At 45.4% G+C, this 20,378-nt stretch overlaps 1 protein-coding gene across 1 annotated transcript in view; it reads left to right on the top strand.

The window, feature by feature from the left end:
• LOC310777979 (calpain-2 catalytic subunit-like) overlaps positions 1-20,378 on the top strand; it is a 61,091-nt gene that overhangs the window by 3,756 nt on the left and 36,957 nt on the right. The window contains exons 2-5 of the mRNA XM_083638309.1: positions 1,825-2,082; positions 5,180-5,255; positions 12,113-12,237; positions 15,498-15,631. Of these exons, the coding sequence (XP_083494435.1) occupies positions 1,843-2,082; positions 5,180-5,255; positions 12,113-12,237; positions 15,498-15,631 (575 nt within the window). The 5' untranslated portion in view covers positions 1,825-1,842. The remainder of the gene's footprint in view (positions 1-1,824; positions 2,083-5,179; positions 5,256-12,112; positions 12,238-15,497; positions 15,632-20,378) is intronic.

Raw genomic sequence — 20,378 nt, 5'->3', positions numbered from 1 at the left:
TCAGTCCCAGCTGCTTTGTCCTGCACTCGATTGGCTACCAAAGGTCACCTGTTGATTAATGAAATGAATTCCATCAGCACTTCTGACTTCAAAGCACAGCAAACAACCGTCTCTTTGCCAATCCTTTCACCCCTTTGGATCTGAACCAATACATTGTGTGTGTGTGTGTGTGTGTGTGTGTGTGTGTGTGTGTGTGTGTGTGTGTGTGTGTATGTGTATATATATATATATATATATATATATATATATATATATATATATATATATATATATATATATATATATATACTGTATATATATTTAAGCAATATAGCATGAGAGCCAGTGTGTTGTGGCAAATATATCCCGCTGATCAGCTGTTATATGCCACAACACACGCAGCTTGAGTGCTATATTGCTTTTATAAAACGGTTTCCAAGTATGATAATATAATAATAATAATAATACTATAAGTCCGACTGGCATGGCATTCTGATAGTCAGTTGAAACACTACTGTAAGGCGGGAACTAGCAAGAAGATAGACGTGCGGGTGATTTGATTGGATCGTTCTGGAGACTGAAGTTGACATTGGCCAATCCTGGCGCTTGCTGAGAAGCTGAGAGCTTTCTGCAAACCCCGACATGCAGCTCGAGCGCAGCGCTGCATTCTCAGCGCTTGCTGAGAAGCTGAGAGCTTTCTGCAAAGCCCGACACCAACTAACGTTACGGGGTTAAATGCGGGGTTAACAGCCTTTTTTTTTGCAAAGAAGACATTAGCCCGCGTCTATTCTTGTACAAAACATACTTTTCTGCGAAGTATTAGTAAAGTTATAAGCGAAGATCGATTCACAAGGATCTGACAGCTGTCTCCGCCATTTTGTTTTTTCTACATTGTCATTTGAGGTAACCAAAGCCTTTTAGTAAGAGAGTTGCCATGGCAACTCATAACCCATGGCCATGGGTTATGAGAGTGAGTTACGGTATTTATACAATGGCTGTGAACCAATCAGATTGCTTGATTTGAGAGAGCCGTTTTATAAATATATATATATATATACCGTATATGTGACATTTTATTATTTTTCACAGATTACATCATCATCATCATTCATTTACATCACAGAGAAAAAATAGTAGGCCTATGATTAAAAACCCATATAAAAGACAAAAACCAGAGAGACACCCCAATACAAAAACAAAACAAAACAAAAGGTGGGGCGGGGGGGGTAGTGGGAGGGTCAAAACATTGTCTTGGATAACTTTCACACACACAATACTAGTACTTGATACTTCTTACACACATACACACTCTTCATACAGGCACCTTTCTGGGTTTCTGGAGCTTTCCACTCTACCGCCGTACTTCCTCTTTGAAGTATATCGCTCAGATCTATTTTCATAAATCTTTTATTCTGCCACTGAATCTCTCCATAGGAAGTACTCTCAAGATGTCTCTGTACCACTGCGTTACAGATGGGTTTTTTTTCTTGGATCAAATGCAATAGTATACATCTTCTTTAGTTGCCAGGAAGAGAAGTTTGTTTAATAACTTGGTAATCTTGGTTTCTCTAAATATTCAGCCAATTCAAGCCACATATCCCTAATAATAAGTAAATAGGAAATATGATGTAGGTATCATGAAGCCTACTGAGTCTAAAGAAGGGATGCAGCCTGTCCCCAGCATGTCACTAATATCAAAATGCCACCACTGGATTTGAAAAGAAATATTTGAAAGTGATAAAGGTGACCGATGCAACTGGATTGCTCCAACATTCAGCGTTCACTACACTAACCTGAAAGAAAAATCTGAATATGACAGTTGATGTTGCTCCTTCTCTGGAGCAGAACCGACACACTGCAGCCATGCCTCCTCCTGGTGTGTGTCTGAACATCATGGACGCTCGTCGCAAGAAGGACGGCTACGGGAGCCTGGCCAACCCTGAGAGGTTCTTCAAGCAAGACTTCCAGCAGCTGAAGCAGTACTGCCTTGCCCGAGGGGTGAGGTACATTGACGACATGTTCCCGCCGGACAGAATCTCCATCGGAGAGGGCACACTGCTGAACTCCTCTGACCTCGCCAGAGTGGAGTGGCGGAGACCAAGGGTAAGTGTGATGGTGGCTGGCCTGCTAAACCCATCATATCATAATACAGTATATGATCTATTCTGTTTGGCTCTATGTTAGGGATGTTCATTTTGAAAAATTTCCATAATCGAAAATCGGGAAAAATTAACGATCAATTATCGATTATCGATAGCGTAATAATAATAAATATATATATATTTTTTTACTCTGGTCTGGTAATAACGTTGCGCGTTCTCGGCCAGCTATAATGGCGATGCCGCTGTGTAGTAAGAATATCAGACACTAGCACTGTGGCCAGGTAAACAAACATGTTACATGTCAGGTTACATGATGTAAGGCAATCGGCGTCTTCCAGCTTAGCTGACAGCACAAGAGTCAAATCAACAGGCCTGAGCCTCACTGAGGTCCACAGACCGCTGGGTGCGTTTGTTTGTGTCCCCGGCGCATGCTGGTGTGAATTCCCCATGTTTAAAGGCCTCAATTCGTGCAGCTGTAACCTCTTAAAAACGTTTGTCTCTGGTCCATAAAACATGATTCTGGATTAATTTGTCGAAAATATAGCAACCCCGTTCGTTCTGACGGAGTTGTCACTTCCTCATCTCGTCGCTTCCCAAGAATGGTCTGTTTCTATAATATATTCAGAACTAACAGTTCCCATTGGCCACTGAGGGAGAGCCCGCCCCAGGCTCCCAGCGGCCAATCAGATTAGCGTCCGTGGACCAGCACGCTAGGTTGTGTCCACAACTAACGTTAGCAACGAGCTATCGCTAACTTAACGGTTGCTACGCTAAAGAGGACATCTCAAAATGCCTAGACTTACCGAATGCACCTCCGCAGTTGCTGGATCACGTACAGTTGGCGTCGCTCCAGCTAGAAGTGTTAATTTTGTGGCTATAGACAAAATGGTGCAGGTAGCTTGTGTGAGAGAGAGCCGCGCAGTATGCTTGAGGACCCGCGTGACGTAACATTAACCCGTCTGGGGGAACAGAGTGTAAGGGGCGTGGCTTGAAGGAGACTGCAGGGGGAAGCTGGATAGGGAAAAATCCAACTGTGGCAGTTCTGAGGTTGTGACCACTCATTACAGGGAGGGATGACAGCAGTATATATGCATTTAAGTAAATTTAAGTAAAAACAGCTTTTGCACAGAATGGGACCTTTAAAAACAGTTTTGTTGGCACAAAGGCCCGTGCCCAGCCAGAAAACTAGAGACTATATGAAGCTCCACCTCACGTTAGTCGGCTGTGCAATAGAGAGCCGCAGGGATGACGTATTTTTGTAGTCAGAACGCGGAAGTCCCGGACTTCCTGGTTCTTCACTGTTTCTGTCTATGGGATTTTTGAATGGGTTTTTGCCGCAATGCTTCTAATAATCTCTCTGGGCAAAGCTGGCTTAAGCAAACGCGAACCAGAGTTCAGTCGGATAATCTTCACACATGAGGACCACTTTCATGAGTTTTGTAGCATAAATGCGAGCCCTAGAAGTAAAAAGCTCGAGCTAAGCTAATCCAGAACTACACACTGTCGCATAGGCTTCCACGTCACGTCAGCACTCAACCTGGACTGTTGTTGATGTGTCCACTGATTAGCCCGGGCTGAACGGGGCTGAACCAGGTGAGGGAAAGAGAATTTCCGTGTTCGTCCTTTGAAGTGGTGACCTTATTGACGTATATATCCCCATCGACTCAAAAGTGTAGTCTCATTTAGCCGTTTGCTAGCTAGCCGCCCTTTTAACGGCACGCAAAAGCTTCAAAACTCATAAAAGTGGTCCTCGTGTGTGAAGATGATATTACTAAACACTGGTTCGCGTTTGATTAAGCCAGCGTTGCCCAGAGAGATTATTAGAAGCATCGCGCCAAAAGCCCATTCAAAACTCCCATAGGCGAAAAACAGGGAAGAACCAGGACTGTTAGCATCGATGATTTCCGGACTCATTCCTGCTATGGAGTGGGGCGAGGAGGAACGAATTCCACCCAAATCTAGTCCGCAAAAAAATAATAATAATAATAATAATAATAATAACAATAATCGATCCAAATTCCACATGATCGATTCAATTCCTTAACGATCAATTATCGATTTTCGATAATTGATGAACATCCCTACTCTATGTATCAGTCTGGCCTCCTGCCCATCCACAGCTATTTCAGTGGGTGTGAGTACAGTACAGTACACTACAGTACAGTACAGTACACTACAGTACAGTACACTACAGTACAGTACGGTACAGTACACTACAGTACACTACAGTACAGTACACTACACTATGGTACGGGACAGTACAGTACAGTGTTACCGCTCGTTGCTTTCGGAGACACCATTAATGTTTTTCCAGCGGCATCCCTGATTGGCCGGTTAGGTTGTCAACTATGGCGCAGGTCTCTGATTGGCCTGGGTATATTCTAATTTATGGAAATCGCTGTGGGCTGGTCGAATCCCAGACTGATACGTGAAGCCAAACAGAATGTGAGTAGAGAGTAGGCCTGCACGATATGAGGAAAATCTGCGATGTGCGATAACATTGTTCAATATAGTGATGACGATACGACTTGCGATAAATAAACAAATATTAAAGTATGCATATTAGATATACAGTTCCTATGTCTTTCTGCTTTAATAATGCGAACATAGACCCCAAACATAGCCTGTGCCCACTGAATAAAGAAATTAAAATACACACTGACTCTAGCTGAAACTACACACAGCGTGTTTGGGCTTTGGCAGAGGGGCGGAGCGCACTGTTGCAAGGGAAAGGTGTACGCTGGATTTACAACACAAGACAAAATGATCAGATGCTGAGTGGGAATGCATGACGCATGTAAATAAAACCACTTTTGTTATTCATTGCGTTTCAGGCAGTCGTTGCGATGTGTTTATTGCGGATGTTCATATTGCGATGACGATGAAAATACGATTAATTGTGCAGCCCTATAGTAGAGAGTGAATGAATGTCTCTTGAGTTTCTGATTTGAGATTTTAAGATGAACAGCAACGGCCAAAAAGCAAACCTGACAAAGCTTAACATGACATTGCAATTTACTGACAATGTGAAAGTTGAATTTTTACTATGAAACCTTCAGAAATCCCTTGTTTCTTATCAGCTTCTCCTTCTGTTTCAGAAAATAGTTCAAAATCAAAACCCATCCTTCATAGTCGATGGCATCTCCAGGTTTGATTATGTCCAAGGATATGTTGGTAGGTGAATTGAATAAATAAGAATAATACACTTTACTGGCATGCCCACATATCACTGTATACCTTTCTGACACAACGATCCCCCCCTCCACCCCCTCACACATATCACTGTACCTTTCTGACACAACGATCCCCCCCTCCACCCCCTCACACATATCACTGTACCTTTCTGACACAACGATCCCCCCTCCACCCCCTCACACATATCACTGTACCTTTCTGACACAATGATCCCCCCTCCACCCCCTCACACATATCACTGTACCTTTCTGACACAACGATCCCCCCTCCACCCCCTCACACATATCACTGTACCTTTCTGACACAACGATCCCCCCTCCACCCCCTCACACATATCACTGTACCTTTCTGACACAACGATCCCCCCTCCACTCCCTCACACATATCACTGTACCTTTCTGACACAACGATCCCCCCCTCCACCCCCTCACACATATCACTGTACCTTTCTGACACAACGATCCCCCCCTCCACCCCCTCACACATATCACTGTACCTTTCTGACACAACGATCCCCCCTCCACCCCCTCACACATATCACTGTACCTTTCTGACACAATGATCCCCACCTCCACCCCCTCACACATATCACTGTACCTTTCTGACACAACGATCCCCCCCTCCACCCCCTCACACATATCACTGTACCTTTCTGACACAACGATCCCCCCTCCACCCCCTCACACATATCACTGTACCTTTCTGACACAATGATCCCCCCCTCCACCCCCTCACACATATCACTGTACCTTTCTGACACAAGGATCCCCCCTCCACCCCCTCACACATATCACTGTACCTTTCTGACACAACGATCCCCCCTCCACCCCCTCACACATATCACTGTACCTTTCTGACACAACGATCCCCCCTCCACCCCCTCACACATATCACTGTACCTTTCTGACACAACGATCCCCCCTCCACCCCCTCACACATATCACTGTACCTTTCTGACACAATGATCCCCACCTCCACCCCCTCACACATATCACTGTACCTTTCTGACACAACGATCCCCCCCTCCACCCCCTCACACATATCACTGTACCTTTCTGACACAACGATCCCCCCTCCACCCCCTCACACATATCACTGTACCTTTCTGACACAATGATCCCCCCCTCCACCCCCTCACACATATCACTGTACCTTTCTGACACAACGATCCCCCCTCCACCCCCTCACACATATCACTGTACCTTTCTGACACAACGATCCCCCCCTCCACCCCCTCACACATATCACTGTACCTTTCTGACACAATGATCCCCCCCTCCACCCCCTCACACATATCACTGTACCTTTCTGACACAATGATCCCCCCCTCCACCCCCTCACACATATCACTGTACCTTTCTGACACAACGATCCCCCCTCCACCCCCTCACACATATCACTGTACCTTTCTGACACAATGATCCCCCCTCCACCCCCTCACACATATCACTGTACCTTTCTGACACAACGATCCCCCCCTCCACTCCCTCACACATATCACTGTACCTTTCTGACACAACGATCCCCCCCTCCACCCCCTCACACATATCACTGTACCTTTCTGACACAACGATCCCCCCCTCCACCCCCTCACACATATCACTGTACCTTTCTGACACAACGATCCCCCCCTCCACCCCCTCACACATATCACTGTACCTTTCTGACACAATGATCCCCCCTCCACCCCCTCACACATATCACTGTACCTTTCTGACACAACGATCCCCCCTCCACTCCCTCACACATATCACTGTACCTTTCTGACACAATGATCCCCCCTCCACCCCCTCACACATATCACTGTACCTTTCTGACACAACGATCCCCCCTCCACCCCCTCACACATATCACTGTACCTTTCTGACACAACGATCCCCCCCTCCACTCCCTCACACATATCACTGTACCTTTCTGACACAATGATCCCCCCCTCCACCCCCTCACACATATCACTGTACCTTTCTGACACAACGATGCCCCCCTCCACCCCCTCACACATATCACTGTACCTTTCTGACACAACGATCCCCCCTCCACCCCCTCACACATATCACTGTACCTTTCTGACACAATGATCCCCCCTCACACATATCACTGTACCTTTCTGACACAACGATCCCCCCCTCCACCCCCTCACACATATCACTGTACCTTTCTGACACAACGATCCCCCCCTCCACTCCCTCACACATATCACTGTACCTTTCTGACACAACGATCCCCACCTCCACCCCCTCACACATATCACTGTACCTTTCTGACACAACGATCCCCCCCTCCACCCCCTCACACATATCACTGTACCTTTCTGACACAACGATCCCCCCCTCCACCCCCTCACACATATCACTGTACCTTTCTGACACAACGATCCCCCCTCCACCCCCTCACACATATCACTGTACCTTTCTGACACAATGATCCCCACCTCCACCCCCTCACACATATCACTGTACCTTTCTGACACAACGATCCCCCCCTCCACCCCCTCACACATATCACTGTACCTTTCTGACACAACGATCCCCCCTCCACCCCCTCACACATATCACTGTACCTTTCTGACACAATGATCCCCCCCTCCACCCCCTCACACATATCACTGTACCTTTCTGACACAACGATCCCCCCTCCACCCCCTCACACATATCACTGTACCTTTCTGACACAACGATCCCCCCCTCCACCCCCTCACACATATCACTGTACCTTTCTGACACAACGATCCCCCCCTCCACCCCCTCACACATATCACTGTACCTTTTTGACACAATGATCCCCCCCTCCACCCCCTCACACATATCACTGTACCTTTCTGACACAACGATCCCCCCTCCACCCCCTCACACATATCACTGTACCTTTCTGACACAATGATCCCCCCCTCCACCCCCTCACACATATCACTGTACCTTTCTGACACAACGATCCCCCCTCCACCCCCTCACACATATCACTGTACCTTTCTGACACAACGATCCCCCCCTCCACCCCCTCACACATATCACTGTACCTTTCTGACACAATGATCCCCCCCTCCACCCCCTCACACATATCACTGTACCTTTCTGACACAATGATCCCCCCCTCCACCCCCTCACACATATCACTGTACCTTTCTGACACAACGATCCCCCCTCCACCCCCTCACACATATCACTGTACCTTTCTGACACAATGATCCCCCCTCCACCCCCTCACACATATCACTGTACCTTTCTGACACAACGATCCCCCCCTCCACTCCCTCACACATATCACTGTACCTTTCTGACACAACGATCCCCCCCTCCACCCCCTCACACATATCACTGTACCTTTCTGACACAACGATCCCCCCCTCCACCCCCTCACACATATCACTGTACCTTTCTGACACAACGATCCCCCCCTCCACCCCCTCACACATATCACTGTACCTTTCTGACACAATGATCCCCCCTCCACCCCCTCACACATATCACTGTACCTTTCTGACACAACGATCCCCCCTCCACTCCCTCACACATATCACTGTACCTTTCTGACACAATGATCCCCCCTCCACCCCCTCACACATATCACTGTACCTTTCTGACACAACGATCCCCCCTCCACCCCCTCACACATATCACTGTACCTTTCTGACACAACGATCCCCCCCTCCACTCCCTCACACATATCACTGTACCTTTCTGACACAATGATCCCCCCCTCCACCCCCTCACACATATCACTGTACCTTTCTGACACAACGATGCCCCCCTCCACCCCCTCACACATATCACTGTACCTTTCTGACACAACGATCCCCCCTCCACCCCCTCACACATATCACTGTACCTTTCTGACACAATGATCCCCCCTCACACATATCACTGTACCTTTCTGACACAACGATCCCCCCCTCCACCCCCTCACACATATCACTGTACCTTTCTGACACAACGATCCCCCCCTCCACTCCCTCACACATATCACTGTACCTTTCTGACACAACGATCCCCACCTCCACCCCCTCACACATATCACTGTACCTTTCTGACACAACGATCCCCCCCTCCACCCCCTCACACATATCACTGTACCTTTCTGACACAACGATCCCCCCCTCCACCCCCTCACACATATCACTGTACCTTTCTGACACAACGATCCCCCCTCCACCCCCTCACACATATCACTGTACCTTTCTGACACAATGATCCCCACCTCCACCCCCTCACACATATCACTGTACCTTTCTGACACAACGATCCCCCCCTCCACCCCCTCACACATATCACTGTACCTTTCTGACACAACGATCCCCCCTCCACCCCCTCACACATATCACTGTACCTTTCTGACACAATGATCCCCCCCTCCACCCCCTCACACATATCACTGTACCTTTCTGACACAACGATCCCCCCTCCACCCCCTCACACATATCACTGTACCTTTCTGACACAACGATCCCCCCCTCCACCCCCTCACACATATCACTGTACCTTTCTGACACAACGATCCCCCCCTCCACCCCCTCACACATATCACTGTACCTTTCTGACACAATGATCCCCCCCTCCACCCCCTCACACATATCACTGTACCTTTCTGACACAACGATCCCCCCCTCCACCCCCTCACACATATCACTGTACCTTTCTGACACAACGATCCCCCCCTCCACTCCCTCACACATATCACTGTACCTTTCTGACACAACGATCCCCACCTCCACCCCCTCACACATATCACTGTACCTTTCTGACACAACAATCCCCCCCTCCACCCCCTCACACATATCACTGTACCTTTCTGACACAACGATCCCCCCTCCACCCCCTCACACATATCACTGTACCTTTCTGACACAATGATCCCCCCCTCCACCCCCTCACACATATCACTGTACCTTTCTGACACAATGATCCCCCCCTCCACCCCCTCACACATATCACTGTACCTTTCTGACACAACGATCCCCCCTCCACCCCCTCACACATATCACTGTACCTTTCTGACACAATGATCCCCCCCTCCACACATATCACTGTACCTTTCTGACACAATGACCCCCCCTCCACTCCCTCACACATATCACTGTACCTTTCTGACACAATGATCCCCCCCTCCACCCCCTCACACATATCACTGTACCTTTCTGACACAATGATCCCCCCCTCCACCCCCTCACACATATCACTGTACCTTTCTGACACAATGACCCCCCCCCCTCACACATATCACTGTACCTTTCTGACACAATGATCCCCCCCTCCACCCCCTCACACATATCACTGTACCTTTCTGACACAACGATCCCCCCTCCACCCCCTCACACATATCACTGTACCTTTCTGACACAATGATCCCCCCTCCACCCCCTCACACATATCACTGTACCTTTCTGACACAATGACCCCCCCCCCCCTCCACCCCCTCACACATATCACTGTACCTTTCTGACACAATGATCCCCCCCTCCACCCCCTCACACATATCACTGTACCTTTCTGACACAATGATCCCCCCCTCCACCCCCTCACACATATCACTGTACCTTTCTGACACAATGACCCCCCCCCCCCCTCACACATATCACTGTACCTTTCTGACACAATGACCCCCCCCCCCCTCCACCCCCTCACACATATCACTGTACCTTTCTGACACAATGATCCCCCCCTCCACCCCCTCACACATATCACTGTACCTTTCTGACACAATGACCCCCCCCCCTCACACATATCACTGTACCTTTCTGACACAATGACCCCCCCCCCCCTCCACCCCCTCACACATATCACTGTACCTTTCTGACACAATGATCCCCCCCTCCACCCCCTCACACATATCACTGTACCTTTCTGACACAATGACCCCCCCCCTCACACATATCACTGTACCTTTCTGACACAATGACCCCCCCCCCCCTCCACCCCCTCACACATATCACTGTACCTTTCTGACACAATGATCCCCCCTCCACCCCCTCACACATATCACTGTACCTTTCTGACACAATGACCCCCCCCTCCACCCCCTCACACATATCACTGTACCTTTCTGACACAATGATCCCCCCCTCCACCCCCTCACACATATCACTGTACCTTTCTGACACAATGATCCCCCCCTCCACCCCCTCACACATATCACTGTACCTTTCTGACACAATGACCCCCCCCCCCTCACACATATCACTGTACCTTTCTGACACAATGACCCCCCCCCCTCCACCCCCTCACACATATCACTGTACCTTTCTGACACAATGATCCCCCCTCCACCCCCTCACACATATCACTGTACCTTTCTGACACAATGATCCCCCCCTCCACCCCCTCACACATATCACTGTACCTTTCTGACACAATGACCCCCCCCCCCCCTCACACATATCACTGTACCTTTCTGACACAATGACCCCCCCCCCCCTCCACCCCCTCACACATATCACTGTACCTTTCTGACACAATGATCCCCCCTCCACCCCCTCACACATATCACTGTACCTTTCTGACACAATGACCCCCCCCCCCCTCCACCCCCTCACACATATCACTGTACCTTTCTGACACAATGATCCCCCCCTCCACCCCCTCACACATATCACTGTACCTTTCTGACACAATGACCCCCCCCCCTCACACATATCACTGTACCTTTCTGACACAATGACCCCCCCCCCCTCCACCCCCTCACACATATCACTGTACCTTTCTGACACAATGATCCCCCCTCCACCCCCTCACACATATCACTGTACCTTTCTGACACAATGACCCCCCCCCCCCCTCCACCCCCTCACACATATCACTGTACCTTTCTGACACAATGACCCCCCCCCCCCTCCACCCCCTCAGGAAACTGCTGGTTTCTTGCTGCGATCGGAGCTCTGACGTTCCAGAATCACATCCTTGAGCAGGTGGTGCCAATGGAACAATCCTCATCATTTGATGAAGAGTACTGCGGGTTGTTCCACTTCAAGGTCAGTAGTCACAGCGCAACTTGTATGACTGAGGCTAAAACGGAATACAGTACATTCAAATTAAAATGCTTTATTGTAATACCACCAACAAAAACGATTGGAAAGGATGCAGTCCACAAGATAACATGAAAGGTTTCGTTGTAAAACACTGTATATATACCAACCAAAACAACACTGTCAAAAACACTGTATATTAGTGATGCGCGGGCCGCAGTTATAACTGCGCTGACCGGTTGAAACGATGTATCATTAATGAGGAAAAATAATATTAATTACGTTCTCTAGTCTATGAATGTATTTTAAGCTACATTTTTCATCAGGCACATTCTTAGTCGCCTATTGTAGATCCCCCAAAGGACCCACGGCCGTAAACACAACAATAGCCATGTGCTAGGTCGCAGGCGTCCACTTTTCGTCCATATGGTCAATGATGTCACCCTCAAAAAGGAGTCTCCGCTGAAGATGTGTTTGAAGAGAAGACGCGTTCGTATTTTCCCATACAATGAGGCAATCAAGTCAACTAAACTTAAAGCTATAGCGTTAGCCGAGTAAACTACATGAGGGCAAGTGGTGGACTGGATATAATACAGGATGGAAGTTTATTTGGAGTCTTGGACTGTTCGCTCCTTTCATAGCGTTTTACATCGTTTATAGCGTCAGGTGCATGGCGGGCGCGGATCTATAAATAGTATGAAATAATTTACGTGGATTTATGGCGGGCGGACGGTTCATGCATACACGCGGATTAGGATGGCATAAAAGCTCATCCGCGCATCTCTACTGTATATATACCAACCAAAACAACATTGTAAAAAACACTGTATATATACCAACCAAAACAAATTCATCAGTCAATATTACAAAAACAGTAAGTATTGTAAGCAAATGGTTTCCGGGACCTTCACCGGCTTCCCATCTCGGCACGCATCAAATTCAAGACACTGGTACTGGCCTACAGCGCAGCACACCAGACGGATCCCCTGTACCTGCAATCTATGGTCAGGCTCCAAACCTCTCAGCGCTCCCTCCGCTCCTCCACCAGTGCAGGACGCCTCGCCCCTCCTTCGCTACGAGGGGTCAAAAGTCGTTCATCCCGATCGCGACTCTTCTCGTCCCTGGCACCGCAATGGTGGAACGAGCTCCCTCCTATGGTCAGGACGGCCGCTTCACTGCCAATCTTTCGGCAAAAACTTAAAAAACACCTTTTCAGGCTCCACCTGACCCTTCTTGAACTAACATCTCTCTCTCTCTCAAAAAATAAAAAATAAAATAAAAATGACCACTCTATTCCTTCAATAGTTGTAGCTGTCATAGATGATGTTGTATAGTTGATTTCTCTATTGTTGACAAAAAGGTTTAATGTAATGCCTCCCACACACTAGAGGATAAAAGGCCCGATTTAATGCCCGATTCCCCTCGGGGGGGCGTGGCCCGATTCGAGGCTAGTCTCAACCGATTTTTTGTCAAAATAATTGTCAAGTGTCTGGTGTCAATAAATTATTGATTGAATCGGAGCCGGCCCGATCTCGAATCGGGCATATCAAACATGTTTGATATTTACGATGGCTGTCTCCCGACGGAACCCGCAATAGCCAATGAGAGCGAGCAGACCGGGACGCGTCATACCCGGATGTTAATGCAGCGCTCACAACAAACGAGCAACAGCAGTGCCATGTAGCTCCTCTCTCCCCAGCATCCTCACAGCTTAAAACAGGGTGGACAGCGGCGGATGGCTCTCCAAACATGTGCCGAGCGGAGCGGTTTGTTTGCTTCAAGCGAGCGGATATGCTGTAATATGAGCTCTCAGACAGGACGTTGTTTTAGCTCATTTTGCGAGGGTGTCCGCCTGCTTGAAGTGGACCCGCCGCTCGGTGCATGTTTAGAGAGCCATCTGCTGTTGTCTGTGGGGAAAAATTGTGGTTTTGTGGGATATAAACAGCCTACAGTCTAGTTGCTGGAATCGCTTTGAGTCTGTACTTCAAACGGCTGGTGTGTGGTCTCGCAGTCTGGCCGAATCGTCTAGTGTGTGCGTTCAGGCGATTTTAATGTTAAAATCTGATGAAATTGTCCTTATGTCTGTGGTCTCTCATGTTTTTCAAATCGGTTAAGATTTGAAAATCCTCTAGTGTGTAGGCAGCATAAGTCGCTTTGGATAAAAGCGTCTGCCAAATGACGTAATGTAATGTAATGTTTACAGTGACTGAAGCATAGACTGTATATAAATATGGACATAGTCTTGGGTTTGGCATTTTGACTATCGCCATCTTATTGTGTTGTTAGCGAGACAGAGCCGCAGTACCGCCTGCTATTGGTCTGTGTTGGCCGAGCTGGACAGGCAACCAGTCAGTCACGCCCCACTTTATCATTTATTTTACTTTAAATGGGACCATCATTTACAAAATGAACATCATCCTGTCCAAAAAAGAAAGGTCCAAGGCACTCTTTTGGCAAAAAGTAAAAAGTCTTTATTTTGATGGATATTTCATTGTGCAATGTTCAAAAACATAGCTAGTGCATGTTAAAAAAAACAGAGCTGGGACATAGCCCACGCCTTCTTCATATTTCATAATGAAATAGCCATTCAAATAAAGGCCTTTTACTTTTTGCCAGAAGAGTGCCTCGGCCCTTTCTTTTTTTGAACTTTTGTGATCCTCACCAAAGAGCACCTTCATCACACCAGTGTTGGACTTCCAAGCACTCTGGACCTTTCCCTTCCTCAGAACATTACGCTGTAGTGAAGAAGACTTGAAACTAGCAATTGAGTGATGGAAAATGTTTAGTCAGGTAATAAATAAAGCGAGAAGTCGGGTCATTTTGCTTTTGACTTCTATACAATGTGACTTTTCTTTGTAAACGGGTGAGTTATATAAAATAAATAACCCCCCCGAACATGTCATGAATGGTGAAATTAGCTAGAGAGACCAAAACCGATTTCTGTAACAGGCTGTACACTAAACTAAACTAAACTAAACTAAACTAAACTAAACTAAATATTTATTTCTACTGTAAATTTGGGCATTTTAACATAGGGGTATATGCCGATTTTATATTTACTCGCTTCTGGAGACAGCATCAAGTGGCAATTTGAAGAACTGCAGTTTTTGTTGCTTGCGCGTTGGCGTCATTTTTCAGAAGCGGAGGTTGGGGCTTGGAATGAATCACCTTCATGCTAACAATCACTTTAAAGAGTTGTTTTAAATGGTGCATGTCTCACTTGTAGAATGAAAGTCAACATATGCTCTGTTTCCTTCATTATTCAGTTCTGGAGGTTTGGAAGATGGGTGGACGTCGTCATCGACGACAAGCTACCGACAATTAATGGCTGTCTCATCTTCGTTCACTCCAAAAGCCCAAATGAGTTCTGGCCTGCTTTGCTGGAGAAGGCCTATGCCAAGTATGTGATCCAAGTATACATAAACCATAGAGAAGTGATCATTAGTAAGAAGGCCTATGCCAAGTACGTGATCCAAGTATACATAAACCATAGAGAAGTGATCATTAGTAAGAAGGCCTATGCCAAGTACGTGATCCAAGTATACATAAACCATAGAGAAGTGATCATTAGTAAGAAGGCCTATGCCAAGTACGTGATCCAAGTATACATAAACCATAGAGAAGTCATCATTAGTAAGAAGGCCTATGCCAAGTATGTGATCCAAGTATACATAAACCATAGAGAAGTCATCATTAGTAAGAAGGCCTATGCCAAGTATGTGATCCAAGTATACATAAACCATAGAGAAGTGATCATTAGTAAGAAGGCCTATGCCAAGTATGTGATCCAAGTATACATAAACCATAGAGAAGTGATCATTAGTAAGAAGGCCTATGCCAAGTACGTGATCCAAGTATACATAAACCATAGAGAAGTGATCATTAGTAAGAAGGCCTATGCCAAGTATGTGATCCAAGTATACATAAACCATAGAGAAGTGATCATTAGCTGGAGAAGGCCTATGCCTAGTATGTGATCCAAGTATACATAAACCATAGAGAAGTGATCATTAGTAAGAAGGCCTATGCCAAGTACGTGATCCAAGTATACATAAACCATAGATAAGTGATCATTAGTAAGAAGGCCTATGCCAAGTATGTGATCCAAGTATACATAAACCATAGAGAAGTGATCATTAGGAAGAAGGCCTATGCCAAGTATGTGATCCAAGTATACATAAACCATAGATAAGTGATCAATAGTAAGAAGGCCTATGCCAAGTATGTGATCCAAGTATACATAAACCATAGAGAAGTGATCATTAGCTGGAGAAGGCCTATGCCAAGTATGTGATCCAAGTATACATAAACCATAGAGAAGTGATCATTAGCTGGAGAAGGCCTATGCCAAGTATGTGATCCAAGTATACATAAACCATAGAGAAGTGATCATTAGTAAGAAGGCCTATGCCAAGTATGTGATCCAAGTATACATAAACCATAGAGAAGTGATCATTAGTAAGAAGGCCTATGCCAAGTATGTGATCCAAGTATACATCAACCATATAGAAGTGATCATTAGTAAGAAGGCCTATGCCAAGTATGTGATCCAAGTATACATAAACCATAGAGAAGTGATCATTAGTAAGAAGGCCTATGCCAAGTATGTGATCCAAGTATACATAAACCATAGAGAAGTGATCATTAGTAAGAAGGCCTATGCCAAGTATGTGATCCAAGTATACATAAACCATAGAGAAGTGATCATTAGTAAGAAGGCCTATGCCAAGTACGTGATCCAAGTATACATAAACCATAGAGAAGTGATCATTAGTAAGAAGGCCTATGCCAAGTATGTGATCCAAGTATACATAAACCATAGAGAAGTGATCATTAGTAAGAAGGCCTATGCCAAGTATGTGATCCAAGTATACATAAACCATAGAGAAGTGATCATTAGTAAGAAGGCCTATGCCAAGTACGTGATCCAAGTATACATCAACCATAGAGAAGTGATCATTAGTAAGAAGGCCTATGCCAAGTATGTGATCCAAGTATACATAAACCATAGAGAAGTGATCATTAGTAAGAAGGCCTATGCCAAGTATGTGATCCAAGTATACATCAACCATATAGAAGTGATCATTAGTAAGAAGGCCTATGCCAAGTATGTGATCCAAGTATACATAAACCATAGAGAAGTGATCATTAGTAAGAAGGCCTATGCCAAGTACGTGATCCAAGTATACATCAACCATAGAGAAGTGATCATTAGTAAGAAGGCCTATGCCAAGTATGTGATCCAAGTATACATAAACCATAGAGAAGTGATCATTAGTAAGAAGGCCTATGCCAAGTATGTGATCCAAGTATACATCAACCATAGAGAAGTGATCATTAGTAAGAAGGCCTATGCCAAGTATGTGATCCAAGTATACATCAACCATATAGAAGTGATCATTAGTAAGAAGGCCTATGCCAAGTATGTGATCCAAGTATACATAAACCATAGAGAAGTGATCATTAGTAAGAAGGCCTATGCCAAGTATGTGATCCAAGTATACATAAACCATAGAGAAGTGATCATTAGTAAGAAGGCCTATGCCAAGTACGTGATCCAAGTATACATAAACCATAGAGAAGTGATCATTAGTAAGAAGGCCTATGCCAAGTATGTGATCCAAGTATACATAAACCATAGAGAAGTGATCATTAGTAAGAAGGCCTATGCCAAGTATGTGATCCAAGTATACATAAACCATAGAGAAGTGATCATTAGTAAGAAGGCCTATGCCAAGTACGTGATCCAAGTATACATCAACCATAGAGAAGTGATCATTAGTAAGAAGGCCTATGCCAAGTATGTGATCCAAGTATACATAAACCATAGAGAAGTGATCATTAGTAAGAAGGCCTATGCCAAGTATGTGATCCAAGTATACATAAACCATAGAGAAGTGATCATTAGTAAGAAGGCCTATGCCAAGTATGTGATCCAAGTATACATAAACCATAGAGAAGTGATCATTAGCTGGAGAAGGCCTATGCCAAGTATGTGATCCAAGTATACATAAACCATAGAGAAGTGATCATTAGTAAGTATGCTGGCCTCTTATTAGTCCATGGGCCAATGCTGAAATTTTGACATATCAGTACCACCTGAGGGGACCGCCCAATTTTGTCATTTTTGTCTTCCTACTAGGGATGTTCATCAATTATCGAAAATCGATAATCGATCGTTAAGGATTGGAATCGATCCTGTGGCATTTGGATCGATTTTTTAATTATTAAAAAAAAAAAAAAAAAAAAAAATTTTTTTTTTGGACTAGGTTTGGGTGGAATTCGTTCCTCCTCGCCCCACTCCATTGCACAGCCGACTAACGTGAGGTGGAGCTTCATATAGTCTCTAGTTTTCTGGCTGGGCACGGGCCTTTGTGCCAACAAAACTGTTTTAAACATGAGAAATTCACACCGGCATGCGCCGGGGACAGCAGTGTTGGAGAGGAGACACATTGAAATAAAGAGTTCATTGAGGAGAACACGTTGTCTTTCGTATTTTCTGCCATAGGCATTCATTTTGTTAAAAAAAAAAAAAAAAAAAAAAAAAAATTGAAAATATTGAAAATATTGAAAATTTTCTAAGTATTAATAAAATCGATAATCGATAATTGATCGTTAATTCTCACCGATTATCGATTTTGGAAAATTTTCAAAATGAACATCCCTACTTCCTACATGTCTCTAGTTTATATTTTGGTATGATAACCCTGCCGATTTGGTAGCTTAAGGTTAGTTATCACCAGAGTTGGGGTCCGTTACTCAAAAAAGTAATATATTACACATTACACATTACTTTCAACAAAAGTAATGCCTTACTTTACTTGATTACTCCCTGGAGAAAGTAATTCGTTACACTACTCGTTACATTACTTTTGCGTTACTCCGTAACATTGCCTGAGATGCATTGTCACGTAATTTGCCAGTTAACAATACAACATTAATCCTTACATATATGCCCATATATTAGCACAAATCTCTATCGTAATAAGGTAGGTTGCAAAACTTTTCCTGTCTGATGGTGGCTGTCCGTTCCCTGCCATCTGTATTTTGCTCAATATGTTTCTGAAAAATGGCGATTTCATTCTACTGTTGAAACTGGCAACATTTCCTCTACCATGTAGGAGGAGGCAACACGCCTGTCCATCTCTGATTTTGATGTTACCTGGTGAAAAGAAAGCTTTTGCTGCTTGCTTTGGGTCGAGGCAGGCGACTCAGCTTGGGTCTGCAACCAGCTTTGTGTTAGCATGTTTCCACTGCAGATGCTTTGAGAGGTTTATGTCGTAGGCTACCGTAGCTAGCTGCTTCTGTCCAGGGCGTTTGCAGTTTCACATTCTTGTCCTTCCGCGCAACAAAAACTTGTTGTAGAAGATTGTTGTAGAAGACGGCGTTTTTTGGCAGATTGCTGGCAGACTATTACGGAACATACGCACTGCGCCCACTTCACTAGAACACGTATTTACAAGGGGTATTTACAGACCCCATCGCTGTATGTGGGTTTCTCTTATGGTTTACGTTTACATTTAATTTAATTTTGTCCAATATTCAGATATTCCAGAATTGCATGTTGTGTTAAAATACATATTATTTATATCTAACACTCTTTAGCCTGATTTAATTGTAAAACAGAGTGTAAAAAGTTATGCAAAGCCTTCTGGGAAATTTAACCCAGTGGAACAGGAAAGTGGGCGGAGTTCCCAGCATGCCCTGGGGGTACTGTGTTTTTGTGTCAATTGTTTGTTTGTCAATGTGTTTTGGAGGTTAAAATGAGTTCTTGTTCTATATGCATGATGTTAGTTATCTGATAAGTTATGTGTCGACTAATAGTGCTGTTCTGCGTGCTAATACAAAGTTGAAATATTGGCACCATGAGTGATTCTGCTGTGCAGTTAAATGACCCGTCTGATGGGACACAGGATCTGCTATATAAAACATAGATCTTTTCTCTCTATACTTATCTTGCTAGTACGCATGTAACGAGGTAAGCGTTTGATTAGTAACTGTAATGTGATTACTGCACTTAGGTACAGTAGTGCCTTACACTACTTGTTACCGACAAAAGTAATGTGATTACAGTAACACGTTACTTTGTAACGCGTTACCCCCAACTCTGGTTATCACTCTGTAAACAAACCTACTCCCATATAAAT

This window comes from Poromitra crassiceps (genome assembly GCF_964638095.1).
Source record: "Poromitra crassiceps genome assembly, chromosome: 6".
NCBI classification, from domain to species: domain Eukaryota; kingdom Metazoa; phylum Chordata; class Actinopteri; order Beryciformes; family Melamphaidae; genus Poromitra; species Poromitra crassiceps.
This window is presented reverse-complemented; position numbering and strand designations above follow the sequence as displayed.